Source organism: Protopterus annectens, chromosome 11.part0 (genome assembly GCF_019279795.1).
Source record: "Protopterus annectens isolate FY-2018-M chromosome 11.part0, PAN1.0, whole genome shotgun sequence".
NCBI classification, from domain to species: Eukaryota; Metazoa; Chordata; order Ceratodontiformes; family Protopteridae; genus Protopterus; species Protopterus annectens.
Window position 1 is genome coordinate 451,791,723 of NC_056745.1, and position 21,149 is coordinate 451,812,871.

The window sequence follows — 21,149 nt, forward strand, 5'->3', positions numbered from 1 at the left end:
GCCTGCAGAATTTTTCTTGCAGATAACTGGGCCTTTGTTGCCAACAGTTTGAAATAGGTAGTCAGTAGCCTTTGTTTGTCTGGCATGAGATAAGCCATCTGGGCAGTTGTATTTAAGCTTGCACCCAGGAATATTATCTTTTGAGAGGGTACTAGTTTTGATTTCTGTTCATTGACTGTGTACCCTAGGCATGGTAGTAATCTCTTTACAAACGCCAGATGCTGTAGTAGAATGTCCTTGTTCTCTGCTTGAATGAGGCAGTCGTCCAAGTAAGGATATATCTGTATTCCTCTTTGTCTGCAGGATGCAATTACTGGTGCAGGCACTTTGTGAAGACCCTGGGTGCAGTAGATAAGCCAAAGGGCAGTGCAGAGAATTGGTAGTGCATTGAGCCAGCTTTGAATCTGAGGTATCTTCTGCATGTTTGTCTGATTGGGACATGCAGGTATGCCTCTTTTAGATCTAAAGTCACAAGCCAAGCCTTCTTGCCCAACATGGGCAGAAGCTGCTATAGAGTCAACATTTTGAATTTTCGAATATCCAGATATGTGTTTAGAATAGATAGGTCTAGTATTATGCTCCAGGCTTTGTCCTTTCTGGATACCAAGAACAGTCTTGGATAGAATCCTTGTCCCTGCTCTTGCTCTGGTACTTGTTGAATGGCCCTCATGTCCATGAGGGATGAGACTTGTTTTTGTGCCTCTGCCCATTGATGTTTTGGCAGGTCTGGCCAACCGTTTGCCCTTGGCAGGGTATGGAAGTGAAACTTGTAGCCTTGTGACACTATGTTTAAGACCCATTTGTCCTGGGTTATTATGTGCCAAGTTTGAGAAAAAAGTGCTAGTTTTCCCCTAAAGGTGCTGCCAGAAGATAAGTGCTTGGCGCAGGCAGGAGGAAGTCATTGGGACTGTTTCCTGTATGGCTGTGATTTGTCTTCTCCAGTTTTAGAGGTAAAAGCACCCCATTGTTTAGACCTGTACAAACCTTGGGGCTGGGATCTGCCTCTAGGGCATCTGTATCTGCCCCTTTGTGGCCTGTCTGACACTGGAAAGGACCAATTCTTTGTAGGCCAGCGTCTGCTAAATCTTGGTGGCTGTACCTGTAAGAAATCCTTGACTGTTTGCATAGATTTAGCTTTGTCCTCTATTTTCTTTAACACCTCTTCTGCTTTAACACCAAACAAAACATCATGCTGTAATGGAGCATCTAATAATTTTAGAAGTCCACATGCAAGTGAAGTGAATGGCTGTAAAATATATCACTCTCAGTCTTCAAAGAATTGGTTCCTTGTTCCAAACCACGATAAGAACACCAACACGAACAATTCCAGTAAAAAAGATTTATTGTATGCTAGCACTGTCAGTAAGCGCTTTCACCTCCACGGCTTTATCAAACTACAAAGTGCATAGTCAGTAAAAACATTTAAATACAATGAAATCAAACCCAATAGGTTCAAATTAAAACAACTAGAAATGACATCATTAAATGAGGGCACACCTTTCCTAAGTTAACCCTTAGTGGTGAGCATATACTATGGTCTAAAATCCTCTTCCTCTTAAGGGCAGGTTTCACTTGCACTTTGTCATTAATGCCAGGGATTTTATCTGCCCTGAGCCTAATAATCCATTTAAGTTCACATTCTAAAAGGCAAGTATCTACATCCCTCCCTAATATTGGTCTTTAATTGTTGCAGTACACTAAATACAAACTCATGCTCAGCTCCCATTATTTTAATATGTTTTAATGCATTACTGTCAGATCCAGTTCTGACTGCATATTCCTTGAGCTGCCTACAGGTCTTCCCAACATAGAACGCTGTACAGGAAGCGGCCAAATAAACTACATATGTACTAATACAACTTGTATCTGTGGTGAACACATACACTACTTTCGTTAATGGTTGAAAGTCTTTCCTGTCATCTATAAAATGACACTGATTACAATTTTTACAAGGGACCGTGTTTCGTTGTTCCCTCACCATCATATTCCTAGTTAGTGGTCTGTTACACAGCTTACTTTTCAAGTTCTGTTTATTCTTATATGTAAACCGTGGACCTTCTCCCACCAACTTACTCAGACTTTCATCCAAATTCAACACCTGCCAATGCTGTCTGTGATCTTGTTTACATCCCTGGATAAAATAATGGAAACCTTAAGACATCCTGTGCTAACGGATGGCATAACCTAATATCCTCTAGAAGTAAGGACCTTCTCTTATTGCATCCACTTCCATCATATGTTTCATTATATCCTTGGATCATACCCTCTCAATTAACCTATTCTTAAGGCTTTTCCAATTCATAGGGCTGGGGTTCAACCTAGATGCCCTCATGGACTGACCTCTCATGATATTAGCAAATACATAATTTGGGTGCATTGAACGTCTGTGTAAAGGCTATTCCTAAAACAGGATTTCCTATATATAGTCCACTTGGTAACCTAGTAATGTTTACATCTAAGAATGGACATCTCTGGAATAGTTCAAAAGCGAACTTCAAATAACCACTAACCTCATTGATCTTATCAACAAACATTGTTAGAGATACCTCATCACCTTCCATATAAAGAATATAATACCCCACTTTCTCTACAAACAAATCCATCTTGAACAACACCTCTTCTTCCCATTCTGCCATTACTAGCTATTGGCACATGAAGTGCCCATCCATCTTCAGATACAACTCTTCACCAAAAGAAAGACATTGTTCTCCAATACTATCTCCAGAAATAAAGTCAGTATTTCTATAAATGTCTCTTCAAAATCACCATTCCTCCTTATATAGTTCTGACACCTAATAATCCTTCTATTAGGGATAACTGTGAAGAGGCTAACTACATCCAAAGTCACTAAGATATACCTCATGATCATGTAGCTCTCTTGTATATTCATATAGTTCTATCAAAATTGTTTCCCTTCAAAACATACTTATTCTTCTCAACCAAAGGCCTCAGGAAATACTCCACTAGGATGGAAAAAGGTTCCGTAAACCATCCCTGTCCTGCCACTATGGGTGGATGGCTAATTGACTTATGTACGAGGCCTTTTCTGGTATCTTAGGGTTCCTAACCTTCAAATAGTTAAACAACGAATCAGGGATCATCTTACTCTGATATAAATCATCAAACACTCAAACACTTGGAATAGCTTCATACCAACCTCTTTCAGACTTATCTTTAGAATAGAATCCCTCATCGTCCAACAAACTAGTCATATACGTATACTACTCCTCTAGGACCACTACACTACCCTCCCTCCCTTGGAGGGTCTAATGACAATGTTACTATCTTCCATTAAAGCATTCAGGGCCTTCCTTTGCATATAAGTAAGGTTATACTTAACATTTTTATTCATTCCCTTTTTCATATCATTGTAATACATGTGCAAATCATTCTCCACCAACTTATAAAAGGTTTCTAGCACGGATGCAAAGGGGGTATATACAAGCTGTTGGGACGAAATCTATCTATCCCTTCCAGCCTCTCATTATTCCCTCCATAGTCCATTCTTAACTGTACTTTCCTTAAAAATAATTTAAGGTCTATTATCGAATCAGTTATGTCACTGTCTCTGGTTGGTATGAAACTCAAGCCTCTATCTAACACCTCTTCTTCATACCTAGTGAGATCACGCCTGAGAGGTTAATTACTAGGGACCCCCCACCTTCAAGCTTGAGGGAGTTACTACTAGCCACATCCTCTTGAGGGTAGGTCCTGTATGCTCCCTCCTGAACCTTTCCTCTTGTTCCGTCCCTGCTCTGTGACCTCCGTCTCCCTAATTGTCCATTGCTGGCTATTGGGAAAGGGGCTGGTGTGTTCGTACCACTCACAGATGCAGTGGGAAATACCTGTGGGAAGGAGTTACTTCCATTACTCGTTACCTTCCTTCTAACCACAGGTACATCATCATTCCTCACTTGGTTCAATGCTTCTGTTGACACAGCATCATTGAATGAACTGGTATTACCATCAGATATACTAATTCCCCCAGGTACCTCATTCAAAGTATCAGTCATATTAAGGTTATTGATAACAACCTTGTTGCTCAGTGTATTCCTATTACTAGAATTCACTACATCAATCTCATTCAAGTGCAAGTTAACTGTACTGCGCATGCCCTCATTAATCTCAATAGGCACATTAACAACATTTTCATTTAAACATACATTATTAACATCCCTTACATTATTAGACCAATCCCTCCTACCTTGTATTACCATTAAAGTATTCACACTGCTCCGTGCATTATCCTCCTACGAGGCCAAGTAAAGACTTGGCCACATTTTAAATCAGTAATATCTCTTAAAAGTTTACTGCTTTGCTCAAGTAAGCGCTTCTCAAACAATTTCACATTGTCCAACAGCCTCTCAATACCGCTGAAGCATTCAGTCCCTTATACTTCAGTAACACATTATTATACTGTTCATTCACTTTCAAAGCGCAGTTCTTGTTCTTCTTTCAAATGAAACTCATTCAAGAGTTTCATATAGTCAAAACTCAAGTTCAAGTTAAGTTGCTGCCACTTCTGTAGCGATAAGTGTTACCTGAAGTCAGCATTTGAATGTCCACGAGGAACTCGCGTTTCAAAATGCATGCTTCAAAGTGTTGACGTGTAGCTTTTCAGCTTAACAAAGTCCAATTCAATCGATTTAAAACTTCCCAAGCTCCACTGCATTATCCAAGTCATTCGGCCCATCCGAAAACGAATCTGGTTCATACGCCAGCAGCAAATTCTCCTTGAGTTCAGGCAATCTTCAAACCTGGATACACTCCGCCTAACACTTCGGTTCATCTGGCCTATAAGGTAACTCCAGCTCAATACTTGCTTCAGATACAGCCATCTCCCTCTGGTGGTCAAGCGATATAATAACAAACAGCCAACACAAACCACCAAACAGATTAACTTCACTGCAACTTGAAATAAAAGTCAAAATAGAAGTCCACATGCAAGTGAAGTGAATGGCTGTAAAATATATCACTCTCAGTCTTCAAAGAATTGGTTCCTTGTTCCAAACCACGATAAGAACACCAACCGCGAACATTCCAGTAAAAAAGATTTATTGTATGCTAGCACTGTCAGTAAGCTTTTTCACCTCCGGCGCTTTATCAAACTACAAAGTGCATAGTCAGTAAAAGCATTTAAATACAATGAAATCAAACCCAATAGGTTCAAATTAAAACAACTAGAAATGACATATAATGATGTCATTTCTAGTTGTTTTAATTGCTAACTATTTGGTTTTTATTTTATTGTTTTAAAAATGTTTTTTTATACTACTGCACTGTAGTTTTGATAAAGCCGCGGAGGAAAAAGCTACTGACATGTTACAGTTACAATGATTCTTTTTTACTGAAGGAACCATTCATGTGAACTTCTATTCCTGGTTTCAAAATCCCACTTTCAGATTTATAGAGGAGGATTTATTTTACAGCCATTCACATCTAATAATTTTGCTTTAACATGATCAGGTAGATTTTGTTCCTTTAACCAAGCATGCCTCCTAATGACAGAACCCGTAACTGCGGCCCTGCAGGAGGCCTCCAGAGAATCAAAACCACATTGCAAAGTATGCCTTCCAACTTGTTCAGCTGCATGTAATAAATCCTGCATTTCTTTGTTTTCTGCACATTCAGAATTTATCAACATTTTCTGTTTAAGCAGTGACATAATATATTGCTGATATTTGAGCATATGAAACTGACAATTTAGACCCCTTATAGCCAATGTAGCAGAAGTGTAAATCTTTTTTCCCCATCTGTCCAGTGCCCTAGAATCCCTGTCAGAGGGAGTAGGGTTTTTTGCAGTGGAAGCCTTGACCCCTTTGGGACCCTGAGAGATAGTTTCTGGTCAGGAACCCTGTAGTACCTGTCCGGCTTAACAGGAGCTTTAGGTAAGGAGTCAGGGGTCAGACTGGACTCTGAAAATACATCATCTACAATGTCTAACACAGGTGGAATAGCTATGGGGCCTGTGTTGTGGTAGTAAAAGGAAGTATCTGAGCCTTTTCTTAAATTTTGAATAATCTTGGCTCTCCCAGTGGAAATGCACCCTCATGGTATGTAAAGTTTCCCCAAAAGAATAATCCTCAGGAGGAGAGGCTGAAGGGATAGATTCTTCAGCATCAGAATCCTCATAGGGAGGAAGAGTATTCCTGATCAGAAGAGGAATCAGATGAAATGGAAACCTGATTTGAAGATTCATATTCTGTCTCTTGCCTCGGCCTCTTATCAGGAGGGGGGATGGGAACCCCTGATCAAAGTAATTAGGTCTTCGGCCATTTTGAGCATCTGTTTTTTAGCCATGGAGGCCTGTCCATGAGGCTGTTGTACTTGTTTCTTTGTCTTTAAAGGTGCTTTAGTCTTTGTCTTTGAAGCTGAAGTCATTTTAACATATAACTGAGTAGGTCTGAAAACACCCTCAGAAGCCGATGCCTGCTCAGTGGCTCCAGACCCATCTGAGGGAATAGTTTCTGAAGGTCCAATACCTTGAGCTTCCAGCGGCCTGGTCGACTCCACGTGGGTGTGGGTAGTGGCCTGCGAGTCTAAAGTAGCAGTCATCAGGGACTGCAAAGACACCTCACTGAGAACCGGCGAACCGGCAACTCGATTAGAAGAAGCCTCGTCGTCGGTTTTGGACCTCGGATGCCTGTCCTTTTCTTTGCGTTTCTTGTGAATTCCGGTAGTCAGATGGCAATCCGATGACATTATATGGTTAAAGCTTCTGCCAAAATAGTGAAATGCAAAATCGTACCAACACTTAATAGTGTGTTGGTTAAATCTAGCACAAAACTGACAACTAGCAATGTCATAGTCAGGGCCTAGGCAAGGAATACAGTAAGAATGAAAGTCCTTATGAGGTATTTGCTTCCCACAAGAAATACAATTATTAACTTTTTCTGACATCGGTCTGGAGCAAGAAAAAAGTTTCCCCAATGGGGTACTTAGCTTTTAGTGAAGACTTCGGATCTGAAATTCGAACATGAAAATCTCAGGAGTCGGCCGACCGGCACTTGCGAACTGCTTTTGCTTCGGGCACCGTGCAGCAAGAAAGACTGAAGAAAATGGCGTCGGCTGCAACTTTTATACCCCTGGCGCGCTGACGTCAGGGAAGAGACAACAGCAACCGACGCCGGACCTAGACTTTGGAATTCAGGCTGACTGAGGGTAGCCTGCCAGCAGGATAACCCAATTGTAATGACTGCAACAGTGAAACATGAAGAACATCTGGAACACAACCAGGATAAAGTAATGCCTGAAGCACAGACAATGGTTCCTGTTTCTATATATCCTGTTGCAAAAGATTTGTTAGAGGGTGATGCAGATGTCAAAGTTTATACTTTACAGTCTGATTTGCAGGAGTTTAAAGATTGGATTGCTAAAGTTAGCAACCGGCAAGATCTTGATCTCATGGGTCATTTTCAGACTTACTGTAATAAACGGACTGCGTCTGGTAAACTGCATGCTGACACCACTGAATATACAAAAGAATATTCCAGTTTTTGAAAGTCTCACAGACTGAAATTAAGACCTTTACACAAACTGTTATTGAACAGGGCAGTAAAGCTACTTGTATGATAGAAGGGTCAATGAGTAAAATTGTGCGTTCGCAAGAAAAATATGGCAAGCAACTGGCTGATGCACAGCATGACGTTAACTGCTGCAAGGGAGGAGATAAACACATTACGAGCTCAGTTCGAGACACAGGAATCTGAGGCAACAGACTTAGCTAATCAAGATCTTTTAAAATTACAAGCCCTGTTAGAAAAATATCAATCTAAAGCACTAGAAACTGCTGTTACCAGTCCTATCATAGACTCAGCAGGTTTTTCTGTCGAAGTTTATCATCAGTCTAGGATGTTAGAAACTCTCCCTAAGTGGGATGAACAGAAGGATATTTTTAATAACATGATTACATTTGATGATTACATTTGAAGCTTGAGTTCTTAAAACTGTAGGCACTGTATGGAATGATACACTTGAACGTTGTTTCTGGAATTTTATTCCCCAGCGTTTCATGGCTTATATTCAGCAAAAGCAGTATCCAATACAAACTAAACACCTAAGAATGACAGCAGTATTATTAGCATACACTACGGGGCAATCTCCCACACCAACACTTTTAGATCAGGTTCAAATGACAGTCTGTGATTCTTTGGAAGAACAAGCCGAACATTACCAGCTAGCATATATGCTAGTCAATGGCAGTGATGAAAAAGATATGAAAGATGTCAATTTTCAAAAAGCTGTTATGCGCTCCTTTTTGGACCATTTGGAAGGTGTCCCAGGGGATATCAAACTTATTTTTGAGGAATCTTCAAATACACTCACAGAGTTAGTAGATAAATTGCTGCGCGCACGTAATATGTGTAAAGATAATGCTATTCATAAGCAAAAGATTTACACTTCCCATTCTGCACCCATTGTTAGTAAAGTAAGGGGAAAGGGGCATGGGAGATGGATTAATTAGGGAAAGCAAGTCCCACAGCAGGTAGCAGGACAATCAAGTCAAGGGCAAGTTATGCAGGGGGCAACAATGGGCAGCATTGGCTCCCCCAGCCACTCCGTTAGCTTCTCAAGTTACTCAATCTATAGAGGGTCCTCCAAAGAGACAGTCTATTTGTTATTCCTGTAAATAGGTGGGTCATACTAAAAATGATTGTAAATATTATTGCACATGGCACCAGGAACAAGAGGCAAAGGTAAGTTTCTTACCGTGAAATATTTTGATAAGCCACGTGTACCATGACAGCAAGAGGTAATGCAGCCAGAAGTACAAACACAGCAGTACACTTCACAACAATATGTGACAGAGGGTAATAGGGGACTACAGCAACAACCCCTACATACCACAAACATTCAACAGTCAGTATTCCCAGTACAGCAAAGGGATGGTGTGACACCTAGTGTCAATGTACAAGGTAATATTGTTAGCACACAGGATGCAACTGTTCCTTCTGAGTTTATTCTGAGTTTGTTCCTGAGGGTCCAGTAAATCCTAATTATCAGCAGCAAATAGCTTTGCATCATGAACTTAATCGATCTTCTTATGTTTACTGTAAAGAGGTCGAGGAAACACTGCAATTATGTCCTTTGCAGTCCAATACCACAGATGATTTGGGGTGGGAAGTAGATCTACTATAGGGGTGTGACCCCCCCCCACCCAAGTCTCTTTCTTGACTAACTTCAAGAAAGGGAAAGATTTGATGACCCCTTATCAACATTTGGGTAGAGGGGAACCTGTGGGAAGGTGCTCTTCTAGATACAGGGGTGGCTGTCTCAGTGACAGTTAGGCATTTGCCTCCTGACTTTATTTATTTTACATTTGTTGACCAGGAGAGTCCAACTGGATTAAAAGTCCATTTTCAGTTGAGGCCTGGGGAGAAAAGCTCCAAGAGAACAATTTTTTTACAAAACATAGTTTTAAGGACAGACTTTTGACATACAATTTCCATAGAAGAGACTTTGACATACATATTAACTAACAGATAGGATACATTCATTCTCTACAATATAATATTAAATTTTAGAAGATATTCCCAAATTTAGGATACCTGTGATAGATTTACTATCAGAGTAAAAGCAGAGAGACATAGAATAAGGCTCCGAGAAAGCAGATGATGCTCGCTATAGTTGAGAAGGATAACAATTTGATTTACTGTATGTCTTCTACTGGTTATAATTGCTTATGGAAAGCACATTATTGCTGGGGTAGTTTTCCCTAACTCCTGGAGAGATGGGATGAGCAGTAGATTAACAGTCCTAAGTAGGTACACTACTATGATTGGTTGACTTAGCAGAGTTACTTAAGTTAGGTGTAGTGTTCTAATAAGACATTAGCCAGGGGGGATACAGGAGCACAGTCAATTATTCAAAAAGTGAGTTTTAACAATTTTCTTGAACTGTGATGCGGATTTGTTGTCAGTTATGTGGGCACGAAGGGAGTTCCAGGTTTTTGCTATACAGCGGCTGTAAACAAACTTACCAGCTTCATTGTTATATTTGGTTACTTTGAGGAGGTTTCATGTGCTAGACCTCAAGGGCTTGGTGGTTGTATAGGGTTGCAAAAGATTTTGTAGGGCTGGGGTGTTTTCAGAGTTATGTATTATTTTGTGGGCTAGTCATAGTTGATTGAGTTGAAGTAGTAGTGGTAGTTCTAGCCAATTGAGTTTTTTTAGGTATTCACAGTGATGTGTTCTGATGTAGCGAATTTGGCTATCTTATTATAACAACTATCAAGTTTGTTTAGGTCGGATTTGCAGAGATTTGTAAGCATGGGGGAGGCATAAAGTAGGGTGGATAGTAGGTGAGTCCTCGCTATTGTAGTTTTGGAGTGGTCAGTGAGGAATTTTTTATTGCAATACAGTAGGCCAAGTTTTTATGTACTTTTTTATGGTTATAGAAATATGTAGGTCAAATCTAAGGTGATTATCTATTTCAACCCCTAAGAGTTTGGTATAATTTGTGGGGGTGATTGTGGTCTTGTTAAAGGAGGAGGTGAAGAAATAATCAGTAGGAGGTGTGGCTCTGTGGGAGCTAAAGAGTACTAGCTTTGTTTTACTTAGGTTTAGAATGAGCCTTTGGGTTGTAATCCAGGTTTCTGCTAGGGAAAAGCATTCTTGTGTTAGGGAATGAAGGCTTTCAATTGATTTGGCTGCACATATGGTGGTGTCATCTGCATATTGCACTATTGACTTGTCTAAACGTACATGTATTTCAGGTTTTAATGGCTCTGGATATCTAGCCATAGGTAGTAAACCTGTACAAGTACAATTCTCCCGTCAAGGGGAACCAGTGAAAGGGGTATTTTTGATGCATAATTCTTGCACTTCCACAATCTTGGGAATGGATATAGTGTCCAAAATGGGAATTGTCATAGACCTTCCTAATGGCACTATATGGCAAGGACAAGGTCCCATATTGTGTATGATTGAGATAATACATGTATCAAACAGTTCTGAAAAGGGGCATACTGTCAGCCCTACTGAAAATGAATTATGGTTAAAGGTAAAACAACAGTTCCCTATGTTGTAGTCTCAAGGGCCCACAGACTGAGGGAAGCTACAGGAAGCAGTTTCTGTAGGTAGCAATGAAGATTTTATTCCACCGTTTCAAAAACAGTATCCGATCCCAAAGGAAGCAGAAACAGACATGCAAAATTTCATACAACGATGGCTTGATGTGGGAATAATTCAAAAGGGAAATAGTCCTACAAATTCACCCATACGGCCAGTTAAAAAGAAAGATGGCACTTACCGATTGGTTATTGATTTATGAAAAGTGAACCAATTCACAACTCCCCAGGCTCATCTGATTCCAGGGGTCCCTGAGTTAGCACAGCAAGAATAAAACCACAAAGTCAGTGGTTTACGGTCACAGACTTTGCTAATGGTTTCTTTGCAGTACCACTGCAGGAAAAAGATTGGCAAAGATTTGCTCTCACATTTCAAAATGAACAGTATGTCATGACACGGTTACCGCAGGAGTTTCAAAACAGTCCGGTTATATTTCACCAAATAGTGGGATGAATACTACAAGGTCTACAATCTGATGATTCTGTTCTGCATTACATTAAAGACATACTAATACAGTCCGAAACAAAAGAACAGCATTTAACTTAAGTGACACAGGTCCTTCAAACACTGCAGGAGGCAGGCTTTAAAGTTAAAAGTGAAAAGGTACAATTCATATCATCTGAAGTAAAATTTCTAGGTACTATTTTACTTCCGGGTGTACTCCTTGTTTGGAGAGGGTGCAGGGAATTTTGCAAATGGATAAACCGTTACCATTCCGGATTTGCACAAATTTCTAGGTATCATGAATTATAATCGGGAATTCATAGAGGATTATGCCAGCATGGCAGCTCCTCTGTATGACATGCTTTCTAGCCAAAAAGAATGACCCTTTCTGGAGTGGGGACCAAAGGAAAATATGACTTTTTGTAATTTAAAGGCAGCATTGGCCAAGGCTACAGAAATAGTAGCTCCAAGTCTAACACGTCCCTTTGTGTTACAGGCAGCAGTTGGACCAAACACACTCTCTGTTGTGCTTTTACAGGAGTTGCCTCAGGGCTTTGATTCTAGAATGGAAAAGACTTTATACCCTATTACATTTTTAATAAAGTAAACTGAGCAAGCAGTGGAAAATCGAAACCAAGAACAAAAACACCACCACCTCCAGGCACAAATGAATCCGGTCCAGTAAGGTTTTAAAAGGCTTTAATCCACACAAAGCAATCCACCAGTATGTGCAAACACGCAGTCAAATAGCAGCAATTGATAACGCTTTACACCAAACGTTTTCGTCTTTAACTTCATCAGTACCCTATTACATTTTTCAGTAGGAAGATGACAAATGTTAAGTAGAGATATCACCCATGTATTCAGCAACTTTTGGCCATTTACCGGGGTTTAAAACAAACTGAATACCTAACAGCTTTTTCCAAAGACATTATAGCACAGGCACCGCATTATGCCATACAGGCTTTGGTAAATGAGACTCGGCTAAATAAACTGATTGATGACATCAGTCAAGCAGTGTCTGCAAAATGGTTGGCATTATTTAGTGTCAAGCAAGTTACAATAAAGGCAGGAGATAAGTATTACTTATCTAATTTCATGGGATATGAAGGAAAATGACACAAATGCATTAGGCATATTTCAAATCCAGAAAAGCCCATTCTGTCTCCTGATTTTCAGGAAGACAGGCCATCCATCTTTGTTGATGGCGCTCGATTTTGGGACAATGGACAATATCAGACTGGATTTGCAGTAGTACCAAAACAACCCTTCTATGGGACAGCAGACTCTGATTCAGTTACCAGGACACATGTCTGCTCAGCGAGTTGAACTGGAAGCAGTTCTTTATTTATTACAGCATTTTCCACCTGTCAATATTTTTTCAGACAGTGCATACGTTGTTACTTCTCTGCAGCTGCACATCTACATGGGCAAGGAGAGGGTTTGTTGATAACATAGGAAAACCACTCAAGCATGCTTCTGTGTTACAGACTATTTGGAATTTGGTTCGTAGTCAGTTCCTTGTGGGTTGCTACAGTATCTTAAAGGTAAAAGCTCATCAAAAAGCTACAGATGAAAATTTTCAGTTAAATAACTGTGGATCAGATGGCAAAAAAGGCAGCAAGGAAAAGAATGCAATTGTATCCTACAGAACACCTTTCTAGTGTACCAGATAAAACCACTTCAGTACATGCCATGCAGACATTTTCAGCTCAGAATTTGCAGCATGATTTGCTGCAGAAGTTTGGACCGCATGAAGAGTTAGAAAAATGTACTCTTGTAGGAGAAAGTCCAGGGCAATATTATGCAAAATGTTTTGAAGACAGTTCTAGTCTTCCTTATATACTGTACCAACAGGCACGACAGTTAGTGAAATTTAATCATCAGGTATTGGGACATTTGGGTACACAAAAGTTATGGCCCATTGTAAAGAACAAGTACTGGCATGCGATTTAGTGCATGCCGAATGCTTGATATGTTTGCAGGTTAATGCTCAATTGAAAAAGTCACAGTTACTAAGGGTAACTCCAGCGGATGGACCTTGGTATGCCATCCAAATTGACTCTGCAGGTCCATTACCCCCAGCTAAAGGTGGGTACAGGTATCTTCTAGTAGTAGTTGATGTTTTTTCAAAATGGATAGAAGCAATTCCTACAAAAACAATGACGGCTAAGGCTACAGCAGAAGCCTTATGGAAAAACATTTTTTGTCAATGGGGATGGCCACGAGTTATCCAATCCAATAACGGGCCACAATTTGTCAGTAAACTGATGAAAATTTTGTGTGATTTGCTTGGTATCCAGCAATGATTTCATGTTCCTTACCTTCCCCAGTCTAATAGGATAGTTGAAAGAATGAACAGGATTCTTAAAGGAATGCCTTAAGAAAGCCTGCTTGGAAAAAGGCATAAATTGGGTAAAACATTTTCCTGGAATCTTGCTGGGTGTCAGAGCAACTACACACAGTAACAGGGATATCACCTTTTGAAGTTATGACAGGCAGGAAAATGCCTGTACAATTGCCAGTCAATCCTACTGTTAGTACAAACAGACCATTATTAGAAATTGCACATCAACAATGGTTAAACGATATTTCTGAATTGTGTCAAAGCCTATCAGAAATGCAAGCATTCAAATTACAGTCAAAGGATCCTGTTATGCCAGAAGAAAACCTTCCCTCTGAGACACAAGTATTAATCAAGATGTTCCAGACAGACAGTCCGTGGGATAGTAATTGGCAAGGTCCTTTTAAAATAATTGCTCAGTTAGGATGACCTCTAGTGTACAAAGTTAAAAGAAAGAAAAAGGGCAAAATAATTCTTGTTCTTAGAGATCGGTTGAAAGTCATTAAGTGACTTCATGTTTTGTGTTTTTTTTTTTTTTAGACTCACAGCAAATGCCAAGTCTAAAATAGTTAAAAACGCATCTATCAAAACAACTTTTCAGATTAATGGAAAGGCTATATTATTGTACTAACTGTACTCATTGGAGCCCTTGAGGTAGAGTGTCAAACAGGAGAAATGCAAGTTTGGAAAATAAACAATGACAATAATACTCTAAAGCTAGGTTGGTGTGATGCTCAAACTTAAATCTTTTTTGTGGGCAAAGACAGCAGGACAACTTTACTTGTCCATGTAATACTAACTGTACCTTTGGGCATATAATAGTTCCCAGTAACGTTACCTTTTAGTCCGCGGTTATGGGTCATTATTACATTTGACCAAATAGTCCTAAGGTAACCCTTGAATTTGATTCCAAAGTTTCTATTAAATGTTGTCAATTTCCTATATTTTATTTGGGAAAAGGAGAAAATTCAAAGAAATATCCACCATCAACACAATGGCTAGTCTTCACTTATGTGAAGAAATGTGGCAATCATACCATACAGAGAATTAGTATTCCTCCCAATAATACGAAAGTACAGCTAAATTTTACTACTGGAGTTTCTGTAATATGTACTAATATCACAGTCATTACAGGCAGCATACATTGGGCATATGTTCTCTCAATATTAACGGGTAAACCTACCACTGTTAATACAGACCATTTGTTTAAAATCCCTTATACCTGTAAAAAGGTAGGCAGACAGTATCAAAAGGCTGTAGTACATTTTAACATCACATTCCAAGACACAGGCAGGTGCTGATATAAAAGGGCTTGGTATGATACTCTGCTAGGAGGCCTAGGCACAGGCATTGGAGCTATTAATGCAGCCGACATTGAAATTCTAACTAATCATTTAAAAGTAGTGGGGGAAGATATTTTTCAAACTGTGCATTTACAAGCATCTTGGAATCCAGAAATATGGAAGACACATCTGCACAATATAAATTATCAGCAGCAATTTTTAGACAATTATGATGCTATGCAACTACATCAGTTGAAATGTGATGGTAACATGAAAATTTTTGTAAACTGGACAAAATGCACTATGCAATCTTTGTATGTGGAAATTCAGAAAAATAGAGTACAAACTGAACTTATGTTACAAAATGAAATTTTTTGGCTACAATTGTTTAACAAATGAATACCTGATACAGATTGGATTAAGCTATTTACTGAAGTAACATACTGTACTCCACAACACTGTACAGGAAAGTTTATGCATTATAATGTTACTGATACCACTATTATGTGTCAATTTACTGTGTTACCTATGATATTTCTCGTACCAGAAGGGTATGAGTATTGGTTGTCACAATTTGAAGGTAATTATATAGCTATGAGAGGAAAAACACATAAAACTGAGTATTGTACACAGACTCAAAATGGATTAATTTGTGGACAGCATTCGCTTAATACTTACTGCAGTACTTACTGCAGCATTCTGTTAATTTGTGTAAATGGACTATTATGCCTTCTTCTTTTCAAATGTTTATAGAAGTGGCTCCTCAGTATATTTGTCTGGTTACAGATCAAGATGTAGGTCATAATTTAAAATTACCTTTTGTAGGATGTTTATCACATGTTGATTTCCTTACATGGAATAATAAGAGCTATGTGTTTACTGAACTCATAGAAGTGAATATTTCCAAGAACTGGAATTATGACTTAACACAGCTTCCCAATATATCTGTATCCATGGATAATTAAAAAAAAAAAAAACATAATGAATAATATTAAAATTCTCAAAGAGTATTTTGAAAAAAGAAATAAAAGTATTCTGTATTATAAGGCATTAAGCGTCATAGCAAAGGATAAACTACTTAGTTTGGCTGAAAAGACCAAAAAAGACACTGCTCACAACTGGTGGGATATCTTTACTGGTTGGTCAGAATCAGGATACAATCTCTTAAGTTGGTTGACGCACCCTGTATTAGTAGTGTTAGGCATTATAGTCATACTAACTATCTGGAATTGCTACCTAAGTTGTCATTTGTGAAAAATGTATAGAATTCAGCAAATCATGATGGTTAACCTAGATAAACTGGAAAAGGTTTCAATGTGTACAACTGAAGTTGAAAATGAACAGTCATTTTTCACTTTTTAAATGATAAGAGGGAATTGTGAGAGTAAAGAACAGGTTAAAATGGATTTCTGTGGATTTTTTCTGAAAATGTAAAGTAAATTATCTGCATTTCAGTGTGTAGAGTGCATGCAGTTAACTAACTTGGCAAAAGCATATAGCTTGGCATTCATTGTTAATAAGAATCAGAAGTAAAATAGTTTATCTCTTATAAACTATGCAGCTTGTGAAATTTATTATCTACAAGCAGGTCAAAATGAACTCTTGTATGCAGCTGTGTCTCGTCAATATGATAAGCAAGACAGGCCAAGGACAAAATGAGTTATTCTTCAGGAACAGAATGTTTAAGATATGGAAAACAAACTGTCAGCAGACCAGCTTGAAAGGAAAGACTTATTATTCTGGCAAATTCTCTAAACTGCTGATGCAGGCAGAAAAGACACTATAAAGATTGGGACTTTTTCTTTTGTATGAGCGACTTTGATTATTCTAAGCTGAAGTACGTTTTGATGTATATACCTTTCATTGTTAAGCTAGATGTAAACCTCGTGTGCAGTAAATGAATGTCGTAACAGCAGAACTGTCTCAGTGTCTTCATTGAGTAAAGGCACTGACTACCTGAATAGCGTAGTATAACTTTAACACCATGCATGAGCAAACATTTGTACATTTTCTGTAGTTTTGTTCACTTCTAGCTATACACAGATTGCCACCTACTTATCACATCAAGTTTTACTATGGGGAGGTGAAAACAGCTAATGACTCTTTCTGTTCCTCCTCATTTCCTTGTTTTAAATTTTAGATAGGAAATTCTAGATGACACCTCAGTACCACAATTACTCTGTATTTCTGTATATAATATTAGTATTACTCAGCATTACTAATGTAAAACTGACAAAGCTCACTTGATTTATAGTTCATTTCATCATGTTCTGCTTCTTCTGGTCTGTGTTGTTCTTTTATCATGCTCTCTGACCCATTGACCTGGGTCTGGGCATCCTGTCCTGTTTTCTTTAAAATCATTTTGGAATTGCTTGACATTCTTTTTTCATCCTTCTCTTCTTCTTCCTCCTCTTCTGATGGTAGTCCATTTAGTTCTAGAAGTCCTGGCAACATAACGGGAGCTGAAGGCAAAGAAAGTATAAACTTAAAGTAAAGTTTTTACAAATGTAAAAAAACAATAGAACACCAGAGAAGGAATAGCCAACCAGTAATCTTCTTTACTGCTCAAATGCCCTGGCCAGTAATTGCCCAAGTCTTCCTCAAACATCTGTATTTCTCTTTCTGCCATAATAAGTTGAAGTTATGCAGAAAGCAATCACTAAAATCAATATAAAAGGGGGCAGCTACTGAAATGTCATCTGCAAGGCTTACAGCTACATGCTTTTCAAATAAAGAATAGTTGTGTAAAATCTTACCATAACCATAGATGTCCTTCTCTTCAATGTTGCAGTATCCCAAAGCCTTGGGTTATCTTCTGCTAGCTACCTGAAAAGGAGGTTTGTAACAAGACTATTATCTGAATAGTTAATAGCTCCTTAAAGCTTTATATCTACAACTGCTGAGTATGTGTAAACTCTCACAGCCATGTTCTAGCCAGTACACAAAAGCTTCTAGTCACTCCTAAGTACGTGGGACATCTGACATTGGCTGAGGGAGCGTGGGCCATAAAAGTGACATCTGCATGTGCCTTTCCTCAGAACTGAATGCCCCAGTCAGACACCAGTCCCAGGATAGCAGCATAAGTCCTGTGTCATCCAAGAAGGGATAGTTTTAATTGAAAAGGGGAGTGACTGAAAAGGGGGGTAGTAGGGATGGAACGAATACTGAAACATGGAAGAGAAGGACATCTATGGTTATGGTAAGATTTTACACAACTATTCTATGTCCTTTTATTCTCATGCTGCAGTATTACAAACCCTTGGGTGAATGCCAAAGCTCAAAGGGAAGAAGACGGGGGATAGCATGGAACCATTTTCCATAAAACCATGTAGGGTTGCTCTAGCAAATCCCACTCTAGATCTGGTGATATGATCCAGTCTGTAGTGCTTGGTGAAGGTATGGAGAGATGTCCATGTAGCTGCCTCTAGAATGGAAGCAGTATAAAGTCATTTAAAGAAGGCTCCAGATGAAGCCATGGCTCTAATGGAGTGTGCCTTAATTTTTGAATTTAGATGTTTTCCATGGTAGGTGTAGCAAAAGGATATCGCCCTGGAAATCCAGGCAGAAACTGTCAGTTTTATCACTCTTTTTCCAGAGCCCTGGGGTGAAAAGAGACACATAATTGCTCTGATTTCCTAATGGCCTTGGCCTTGTCAAAGTAAAGTCTAAGCTGTCTGTTAACATCAAGGGAATGCAAGACTCTCTTACTGTCATTCTGGGGATGTGAGTAAAAGGTGGGCAGGTGAATACCTTGATTTAAGGACAGCTCATTGACCACCTTGGGCATGAAGGAGGGATTGGTCCTCAGGGCCACTCTGTCCTTGTGGAAGAGGAGAAAAGGAGAAGTTGCCATGAGGGCCTAGAGTGCTGACACTCTTCTGGCTGATGTCAGGACCACCAGGAGTACAGTCTTCCAAGTACAATGTTTCAGGGATCCTTTGGATGCTGGTTCAAAGGGAGCAACCTTGAGCTTCTCTAAAATGTAATCCAGGTCCCAAGGAGGTGGAACTGACCTTCTGGAGGGCCTGAGATGCAGTACTCCCTTGAGGAGAAACTTTGCAGGAAGATGAGATGCAAGAGGAGGGTCAAGAGGCAGACAAGCTGAAATAGCACAAGGTGGGCCATAACAGAGGAATATGCCAGCCCTGCTTGCAAGAGTGCACACAGATGGGACAGCACTAAGGGGACCTTACCTTGCAGTAGGTCCACCGGTCTTTGTAGACACCACATGGATAATCTTTTCCATTTAAACAAATAAGATATCCTAGTATTAGGTTTCCTGGCCTTCTGTGGGACTGTTAGCACATCCTCAATGTAAAGGTGTCTGCAAGGGATCAAGATTTTATCACCCACAGAGTTAGGTTCAGAGATTCCAGGTGGGGAGGGATTAGGGATCCCTTGTCCTGTGTGAGAAGGTCTACTCTGTGAGGTAAATTGTGATGACTACCCCTGGCTAAATGCAGAAGGAGGGGAAACCAGTGCTGTCTTGGACAAAAGGGAGTCACCAACAAGATTTTCAGTTTGTCCCACTGGATGTTTCAGTAGGACTTTTTGAAGGAGTGGGAAACATCCCCCTCCAAGAGAGTGAAAAGATGTCCTTTGCCCTCACTAGGGGACTGGGTAGCCTCATGCAAAACAGTGGCAGTTGTCTGTTCAGAGAGGAGGCAAACAGATCTATTTATGGTGTACCTCACTTGTGGACAGTGTTCAGGAACACATCCCTTAAAGCATCCACTCATGGGATTGTGACATGGACCTGCTCAGAGTGTCTGCCTGAGTATTCTGTGCTGAAGGGATACAAACTACCTGCAGGGAGACTCCCTGTTGGGCTGTAGTCCCCAAGCTTGGAGTGCAAGTCTACTTACCAAGTAGGATTTTGTTCCCCCTGTTTGTTCACATACCATAGAACTGTAGTGCTGTCTGTGAACAATTTCAGGGGTCCTTGTTTTAGAATATGTAGAAAAGATCTCAAGGCAAATAAGATTGCTCTCATTTCACTGATCTTGATGTGCTCCCGCCTGAAGGTATCTGACTATTAAAGCTGCTCCCCAGCCCAGATCTGAGGCATCTATGTGAAGCTTCTGAACTGGAGGAAGGGGTTGTACGGGGATTCCTGGGTTGAGTGTGATTTGCTCCAACCATCAGAGGATATCCTTCCTCAGGTAGGGAAGGAAAGGAATGCTGAAGTCCTACAGGTGTGAATGTTGGGTCCATGTTGACCTCAGGTACCACTGGAATTTTCTCATTTTGAGTCTTGACAATGGCAGCATTAGGATAGTGGAAAGCCATATGACTTAGTAATCTGAGATATTGTCTGGCTGTCATAGTAGTGGCGTGGAGGACAGAGAACAGGATCTGCTTTAGGTTTTCCACCTTTTGGGGTGGAAGGAATGCTCACATGACATCTGTCCTTATTCTGCACCCCAGGAAAACTTTGTCCTGGGAAGGATTTAGGTTGGACTTGAGGTAACTGATGTTAAATCCCAGTGTTTGCAGGACTGAGATAACTTTGTGTTGTTAGTAGTGTAGGGATCTGGAACATTCTGCCTGTAAAAGCACGTCATCCAGGTATGGAAATATTTGAATCTCTTAATCCCTGCAATAAGCAATGACTGGTGCCAGACACTTGGTGAATACCCTTGGAGCTGTAGATAGTTCAAAGGTTAAGGCACAGAACTGAAAATGTGAGGAACCCACAGAAAAACGTTAAGGATTTCCTGTAGTTTGGCCTTATCAGGATGTGTAGGTAGGCATCCTTTATGTCCAAAGTGGCTAGAAATCCCTGAGGCATTACCAAGGGGAAATAGGGCCTGTAGAGTAAGCATACGGAAGGTGGGTACTTGTAAGAAAAGGTTGAGGTGGGAGAGAAAAAGGATAGGTCTCCATGGCCCATTCTTTTTGGTACTAGGAAGAGACTGGAGTAAAAGCCCTTTTCCTGTTCTGCCAGGGGAATGGGTTGTATGGTTCCTTGAGAAAGGAGGGTGTCTATGACTGGCTGAAAACAGGGGC

The 21,149-nt window shown here is 39.9% G+C and overlaps 1 protein-coding gene across 2 annotated transcripts in view; it reads right to left on the bottom strand.

Moving 5' to 3' along the window:
* Positions 1-21,149, bottom strand: part of LOC122815449 (zinc finger protein 252-like) — a 304,744-nt gene that overhangs the window by 145,101 nt on the left and 138,494 nt on the right. For both annotated transcript variants that reach the window (XM_044087954.1, XM_044087952.1), the window contains exon 5: positions 17,384-17,602. In XM_044087954.1, coding sequence (XP_043943889.1) covers positions 17,384-17,602 — 219 coding nt within the window. The remainder of the gene's footprint in view (positions 1-17,383; positions 17,603-21,149) is intronic.